This window comes from Nymphaea colorata, chromosome 10 (genome assembly GCF_008831285.2).
Source record: "Nymphaea colorata isolate Beijing-Zhang1983 chromosome 10, ASM883128v2, whole genome shotgun sequence".
Classification (NCBI taxonomy): Eukaryota; Viridiplantae; Streptophyta; class Magnoliopsida; order Nymphaeales; family Nymphaeaceae; genus Nymphaea; species Nymphaea colorata.
The window spans coordinates 3,637,597-3,646,278 of record NC_045147.1 but is presented as its reverse complement, the minus strand read 5'-3'; the positions used below and the strand labels follow the sequence as shown (position 1 = coordinate 3,646,278).

General features: G+C 41.7%; 1 protein-coding gene and 1 pseudogene across 1 annotated transcript; both read left to right on the top strand.

The window, feature by feature from the left end:
• The first annotated feature begins 201 nt into the window (after window positions 1-201).
• LOC116262798 (probable carboxylesterase 12) lies at window positions 202-1,556 on the top strand (annotated as a pseudogene).
• Window positions 1,557-6,787: 5,231 nt separating this feature from the next.
• Window positions 6,788-8,180, top strand: LOC116262727 (probable carboxylesterase 12). The gene has a single exon (XM_031642214.2). The coding sequence runs from the start codon at window positions 6,875-6,877 to the stop codon at window positions 7,871-7,873; it is 999 nt and encodes a 332-aa protein (XP_031498074.1). The 5' UTR covers window positions 6,788-6,874; the 3' UTR covers window positions 7,874-8,180.
• The last annotated feature ends 502 nt before the right edge of the window (window positions 8,181-8,682 follow it).

Sequence of the window (8,682 nt, the reverse complement as noted above, 5' to 3'; positions counted from 1 at the left end):
TAGCAAAGTTTAAAGTTAATAATAAAATGACAACTTGTAACAGCAAACAAGAATTTGCCCTGTCATTAAAAAAAGAAAAAAGGATTTTGGATTTACAACGTTTGAACACAGAAATGACCGAGAAAAAAACTAGTTACTTTGAGTACTATTGCAGAAAGAACTTGTATTTAGAACCATTTCCATCTCCCCTTCAGACTGCATCTCTCCTTCTCTGCCATGGATCCCTCCCAAGAGTTGGACCAGGAGGTTCCTGAATATCTCCGTATCTACAAAGATGGCCGCGTAGAGAGGCTGAAGGGCAACGAGAGGGTCCCTCCTCCAACGACCATCATGCCACCGGCGTCTCCTCCAAGGACGTCCTCATCAACCCCGAAACCGGCCTCTCCGCCCGCATTTACCTCCCCCACTTTCCGGCAACCACCGCAGTCCACTCTTAGTCTACTTTCATGGTGGTGGCTTCTGCATCGAGTCTGCCTTCTCCCCTCTCTACCACAACTACATCAACTCCCTTGTCACCGAGTCCGGTGCCGTTGCCGTCTCCGTCGACTACCGCCTGGCTCCGGAGCATCCCGTCCCCACCTCCCACCACGACTGTTGGGAAGCCTTCCAGTGGGTGGTGTCCCAAACAGGGCCTGGTGCTGAGCCGTGGATCGCTGATCATGTCGACTTGGGCCGCGTCGTGGTTGCTGGAGACAGCGCCGGCGGCAACCTCGCCTACCATGTGGCCATGCGTGCCGGCGGCGCCTCTGCAGCTCTTGGATCTGGTCGAGCCCTTGAAGATCCGGTAAATCTTCAAGGAGTCATTTTGGTGCACCCTTTCTTCTGGTCCTCTGCTCGCCTCGGTTGCGAGACATCAGAGGTTGTGGCGCTCATACAAGCGTTTTGGAAGGCGGCATGCCCTGCGAACATCGGAGATGACGACCCAATCCTTAACCCGCTGGCGGTCGGTTCGCCACCGCTCTCTGGGCTGGGGTGCCGGTCCGTGTTGGTAGCCATCGCTGGGGAGGACGGCATGCGGGACCGTGACTGGTGGTTCTACGAGGCCTTGACCGGCAGCGGGTGGAAGGGCGAGGCAGAGGTGGACGAGGTGGAGGGGGAGGAACACGTCTTCCACCTCTTCAATCCGGAGAAGGAGAAGGCGAGGTTGCTGCTAAAACTATTTGCTTCGTTCATCAACCGCGCAGGTTGATGCCATCGATTGAGTCCTGGCCCGCTTAAGTTATGAACAATTGCTTTTGCCAAAAGTGTTTTAAAATAGGATTTAGTGAAAAGGAGAAGAGAAGTTCTCAATCATATGAAGAAGAAGGCAGCCGATGATGTTGGAGCGCAGGAGTCGATTCAAAAATGGCAACCACTGATACGAGTAGGATGGTATTTGATAAAAATCTGAAAAGAAATTATGTCTCCTTTTTGTTTAGATAACTGAGAAAGTAGGAAGCTGAATTGAATTCACTTTGTTCAGAGTTCTTTTCAATTCAGTTCAGAGTTCTTCTGAAAAGAAATTACTGTATCCTTTTTGTTTAGATTGCAAGATAAGTTGCCAGCAGAAATGACTATATCTCTCTTTTAAACAAGAACTTTTCTGTTATTAGTGAAACAGTGTGTTTAATTGTGGACCCAATGACTGAAATACACCTGTTCAAGGATAGGTCTACCATCTTGTTGATTAAACAAAAAACAAGAACTATTAACATCCAATTAATGCAAATTTTCCAATTACAGTCAAAATCTCCTAAAATTGGATCTCATCTGTCCGTCTCGGGACACCATGCTTTGTTGTCTGCATCGTCAAAAACATTAAAAGAACTAGAGGAAATAGAAAGGGTTTGTACAAGACATGTGAAACTTTGACCCACCGGCCCATTCTTAGGCCACACATATCTATGCATGCCTTTATTGACTGCCATCCCTCTGCCTCTAATGCCGTCATCCACACTAAAAGCCTCCATCAGTGTTGCGTGATTGCGGGGAAATTAACTGGAGGACTCCAGGGTCTCCCCTCTGCCGCGACCATCTCTTCCATCCTGCACGAACGGTATCTCCTACCATTCTGCAAATGATCTAATTAGCGTGCAGTCTTGCTTCGGATGCTAGGCGGCCAATAAGATCACCCAGTTACTGTTCTTTTCTGCTGCATTCCTCCTTTCATTCCCAACACAAGAAGGATCTGTATGGTCAGTGGAGACACTATAGAAGTATTGGGGCTACCTTGTTGGTTATTCTTTAATGTTGATGATCCAAAGTGTTCACTTCCATTTTTTCAGTGTGAGCAGGCCCTACAATTCAATGTTGATGATCCGAAGTGTTCACTTCCATTTTTCCAGTGTGAGCAGGCCCTACAATTCAATCCCTTATCTTTATTAGTTGGTGAAGACAAAATAGCTTCCTCGAAATCGTTTCTCTCACAAGTTTTCACGATTAAGAATTTCAGCCTTGTTTAAAGTGAGACTTGTTGATTAGCCACCTCAAAAGAGTAGGATGAAAATTTACTTAATTTCATAGAGTTCTTAAAAATCGTAGTTTCCTCTTATTAGCTTCACTTGGATGCAAGGTCATTCACATTTTTCAAATCCTTGGACAAATTCATCGTTCACATTAAGAAAGGGTAAGTCCGACCACTCACAAGTTTCCCTTTTCTCAACCCCTTTCTACGCTTTTCTTTATCTTAGACAAACCCATCCTCAAAAGGTCAAAGAAATGCTTAAGTTAGATTCATGCAGAAATGGTCACATTTGTCTCCTTTGTTCAAGCACGAGCTAAGACAAATAAAAATGTTATATGCAAGATTTAAATTGTTGGAGTGATACTAAATACTGAATCATGTTAGAAAAGAGGGGTCACTGATCAAGCTGAAGTGCAGCAAAGTGGCATCCCAAAGCATTGAAAGCAAAACCAGTACACTAAAGGATTGTTTGGCCGTTGAAACACTATGTTAGTATTCCATGAATCTACCTCAAAAGTTAGATTGACGAAACACTAATGCTAGGTATCTATGAATCTACCCAATCTTGAGGGTGGATTCATGAAACACTCATATAGCATTGCATTTGCCAAACGATTCCTAAGGAAACAAAAGATTAGGTGAGAACTTCGGCTCTGACGATAGGTCCCCTCCCCCCAACTCACTTGGAATACGTGATGGTTTCAAAAGATGGTGGGCCTTACAATGGTGATGTCTCAGCCTCCTTATTTGACAAGACTTGATAGAGTTTAGAAAAAGGACGAACTGCAATGTAATTGGGAATGATTTGTGCAGCTACTTACAAATCAAACTTTCAACGATGTAAATTTTCTCTTTGAATATAATGTGTTGTTTGTGGTTGATACAGAAGAATAAGGTGAAAGTTAAATTTAGGATTATGAGTTGAGTGTTGACCAAAGAGTCATTGTGAATAGAAGGAAAAAGTTTTTTTTTTCCTCAGCAATAACCCTTGAGTATTAATCATTTTAAAATGGTCCTTGCTTTTACAAGTTCAAATTTTATATCCTCTTCTTATTTGAAGGTTTAATAATTTTTAGAATCCTCTCCTTTCCAAGATTTTCAAGCATATCCTCTTCCTTATTGATCTTCCTTCTATCTACAATCAGAGTTCAAATAGCTGAAAGTCAATTGTTAATTTATCATTTTTTAAAAAACCTAAACATGATACTTTACTTATTCCTATATGTTTAGTTTTCTTTTCCTATAAAATTCTAGCGACATGTCAAAAAGCAAATTTCAATCCAATGTTTTTAGGTAGCGACATCATAATAAGTAGATGTTAAGTAGGACTTATGGAAACTAGATTGAATTTAAAATTGGGAAGATAGTAGACATTTTGCAACGTAAGGTTAGGAGACAACTGGACTTGTCATTTATGAGTAGCTGAAACTAGTTTATTGTCAGGTAGTCTAATAAAAAATGAGAACTGAAGAAGTGACACATTGAACATAATGTTCAATGATGAACACATATGATCACTTGCATCGTCGTCCAAAATCCAAGTACCAGAAGAGTCAACAGACAGACCTACAAAACTACACTGGGCTGATGAGCGATATTTAAGAAGAAGTTCGATCTGATTGTATTCTTCTATTGTAAAGAAAGATGCAGAATCTTTATTGAGATCTTTGTCTATTGTAGCTGTAGCTGAAGCTATAGATTGAGGTTTTTCACCATCGTAGTCATCGGAAGACAAGTAGGAAGCAAATTTCACATACCTTTGATTGCCATCTTTAGCATTTGAAGAATATCCATTTAGTTGGAAACATCTCTCTTTGGTATGTCTTGAAATTTTGCAATAGCTGCAATGAAATTGAGATTTTTTGTTGTTTCAACTTTTAACAACTTTGAGATCCCCATCAATAGTAGGCAAACTGACATTCTCAACTGGATTGCTCATCACTCGTGCCTCCCTCTGCTTTTCTTCTTGAAGTACAAGAGAGTAAACCTTGGAAACTAAAGGCAATGGGTGATGCAATAGAATTTATGCTCTAGTACTTGTGAATGTGTCATTCAGTCTCATTAGAAATTGAATGACACGATCCTCTTGCAACCACTCTGCCACGAGTTTCATACCACTACAAGAGCACTCAGGTAGAGGGTTCAGAAGAGCTTAGTTCATCCCACAATGATTCGATTTTAGTATAGTATGCAACAACAATCATGGCGTTTTTTGACAAACAACAAGTAGCAAATTTTAATTGGTATTTTCGTGGTGCTATCCCTTGTGTGAAACGTTCTATATGATCAATCCACACATTTATGGCAGATGTAGCATACATCACACTACCCATAATCTCACAAGAAATAAAATTAAGAATCCAAGACAATACCATATGATTGCAGCGCCTCCAAGCCATAAACTGTGGTGCAGCGATGCTTGGTTGGTGAAGACTTCCGTCCACAAACCCGAGCTTGTTTTTGGCAAACAACACCATAGTTATTTTATGGCTCTAGGTAGGGTAGTTATCTCTATTCAAGAGTGGTGAAACCAAAACAGCTTCAGGATTGTCAGAATGATGCAAATAATAAGGGTGGGAAGAACCCGCAAAGTTGACATCCCAAGAGACTCTGATCCTGCATGCAGTGTTCCACCATTGGGATGAGATGATCACTCAGGGCCAGTCGTGGACATTACTCCGATATCATGTAGTCATGCTATAAGAGTAGAAAGAATAGAAACCGTAGGAGCACACACCCATTTCATTTCTCAACACATATTTATAGTTACAATAAGGGGATAAGGAGCAAAGAAAACAAGAAAAAGAATTATCGAATTTTATGAATTAATAATTTCACATTCTTGAATGGCCTCCAATGTTCTCTGTAACAAAATTGTCCTTCACCTCTTTCACACTGAGATATTTTTTTGCTAAGTGTCACAACATGATTGGAGCTTATAATAGAAATATCCTTGTGGACCACCATGATGCATACAATGAAACTCCTCCATCAACCTTTCACAATAAAAAAGGTCCATAATATTTTATGCTAGCTCACTTCTTCTTGCCTAAAAAAAAATTCCACTCTAGGACAAATAAAGAAGGGAAATTAAGTCTGTTCTCTTTTTGTCTGCGATCATTGAGAAACTACACAACTGAACTCTTCTGCTCATTGTTCTTCTCAAATCATTTTCCTTTTCTTACAAACAACTTATGCTCGATCGAACACTCATGAACACTCCAGTCATTCTGCAAATGGTCTAACTAATTTGCTGTGTCCCTCGATAGAACAACTCATGATTACTGTTCTTTTCTGCTATATTCCTCCTGTATTTCCTACACACAAAGAAGGATCTGTATACATAGATGCTTTAGAAATACTTGAGCTACCATTTTCGTTATTCTTCCATGATGATTGATTGATCGAGTTCAATCCCCCACCTCATAAGAGTATGATGAAACTTTGCTTTCATGGGGTTTTTTAATAATTGCCACCGTCCTATTAGTTTACTCGAGAAGTGTCTTTCACAATTTTTCAAATCCTTCAAGAAATTCATCTACCACGTTGAGAAAGTTGGTAAGTTGGACTGTTTATTTTCCGGTTTCTCAAGTCCATCCCACACTTTCTTCTATTTTGGATAGAGCCTCAAATCTTAAATCTGAGTTCCACATTAAATGCCTCTTACAACCTACAGTATAAACAAATACCCGTATCTAACCAACAAGTAAAAAAGAGGATATAATACTCCCTATGTTGCAAAAACCTTAGATATGATGTTGGACAATGTCTGACCTCAGTTCTCCATATCTAAGATTCCCAATGATCTCAAATAAACTCCAATATCAAATATGAGATATACAAAAGATTATTTAGAAACGGTTTGGTAGTAATACATTGTTAATGTCCATAAAAATGTGACAAATTCATAAAACACTTGTTTCATTAATGTACCCAATTTTTTTTGGGCCTATTCATCAGTAAGTTAGATTCAGTCAAATTTATTAAAGAGATGGTAATACCCTTTCTTAATTTAAGCACGAGTCTCGACACAAATTAAAATATAGTGTGCACAATGACGTACACTGAAATTTTAAAGAATTATGTTGGATGCATAATTGTCCTCCCAACAGGCATGGGCCTTTCGAAGTAATGTCTCAGCCTCCGAACTTGACAGAAAATCAAAATAATTGTAAAAAATTGTCCAGCGCTTAAAATCAAACTACTTGATCTGACCAGATACTTTATTTTGGAAAAGAAAAAAAAAAACTTCAAGAGATCCTCTGTGTGGGACACTTAAAAGCATCCTCATGCCGACAACATAATAAATAATAAAAAATAAAGCAGTGGTGTTAGAAACTGAAAACAACATCCATTTACAAATAAGATTACAAGGAGAAGGGCTCCGGCACACAGGAGACACACAAATTCTCTCTCTCACATCTCTCAACCATGGATTCCTCCGCAGAGTTGATAGCCGAAGTCCCTGGATTCATTCGGCTCCATAAGGACGGCAGGGTAGAGAGGCTGAACGGCAACGAGAGGGTCCCTCCCTCCACCGACCATCATCCTACCGGCGTCTCCTCCAAGGACGTCCTCATCGACCCTGAGACTGGCCTCTCCGCCCGCCTCTACCTCCCCCCACTTTCCAGCAACCACCACCGCCGCCCACTCTTAATCTACTTCCATGGTGGTGGCTTCTTCATCGAGTCTGCCTTTTCCCCTCTCTACCACAACTACGTCAACTCCCTCGTCGCCGAGTCGGGGGCCATCGCCGTCTCCGTCGAGTACCGCCTAGCTCCGGAGCATCCCGTTCCCGCTTGCCACCACGACTGCTGGGCGGCCTTCCAGTGGGTGGTGCGTCAGACTGGACCAGGCGCCGAGCCGTGGATCGCCGATCATGCCGACCTCGGCCGCACTGTGCTCGCCGGCGACAGCGCCGGTGCCAACCTCGTCCACCACGTAGCCATGGGAGCCGGGGGCGCGTCTGCAGTTCATGGATTGGGTCCGCCCATCGAAGACCCGGTGAAGATCCACGGGATCATTCTGGTCCACCCATACTTCTGGTCGTCGACTCGCCTCGACAGCGAGTTGCCGGAGTCGGCAGAACTTGTGGAGTTGATATGGAAGTTGGCGTGCCCTGCCAGCCCTGGAGTCGACAACCCCATTATGAATCCGCTAGCGGTTGGCTCGCCGTCCCTCTCTGGCCTGGGGTGCCGGCGCGTCTTGGTAGCCATTGCCGGAAAGGACTTCCTGCGGGGCCGCGGCCGGTGGCTCTACAAAGCATTGACTGTTAGCGGTTGGAAGGGGGAGGCGGAGGTGGAGGAGGTGGAAGGAGAAGAACACGTCTTTCATCTGTTCAGGCCAGAGGATGAGAAGGCGAAGTTGCTGCTCAAGCGATTTGCTTCGTTCATCAACGGTGGTCGATACCATCCTGGTCGTCCATTATAGATTGATGAGTTTCAGGTTCCCTTTGTTCTTACCCAAGGCCAAAAGCTTCACTTCCTACCAAACGTCTGCCACCGTCGTCTTCGAGAGAAGGAGAAAAAAATCAGAACACTGGCAATAAGTTGGACAGAATCCGACAAAATTTCTTTTCCTCTCTGCTTTACATCTTTTTGCAGATTCACGGATGCCACATATAGGACAAAGTGTCTCAGTGAATGATGTGATCTTCTTCATTGTATGCTTAATTTTGTGTTTGTTTGTGGTTGACGTAGACAAAGAAGAAATTAAATAAAAGTTAAATTTAGTAGTATGCATCAAATATTGACAAAGGGGTCGCTGTGAATAATGTTCTAAAATTTCGTACACTTGAAACGAAAACAGTTCATGAGATAAAATGTTTGGGTAACGTGTGCATGATGTAGCAATTTCATGTTGAAAGTAATTACAAAGTTGATGGGTCATCAGCACCGGCAGCCACAACTATAAAATATGGTTTCAAAATTTTTTAAAAAGGTTCTAAGTAAAATTTCTTAATTTGTTTTTATATATTAAACTAAATTTTTTGAAATTTACATATAGTTTAAAATTTATAAAATTTGCTAAAAACTTGGTAATAGTTTTTTTTTATAGATTCGTGAGTAATAACAAACTGTTTTCACTACCAAACAAGCTCAAAATACTCGATTGTCGAACATTCAAGCCAACGAATCCTCATTTCGTTGGATGAATTTGACCCTTAATTATTTATTAGACAAGATAGGAAACGGTTAAGGTGAATGACATAGCAAACCAGTAACAATTCATTGTTTGGG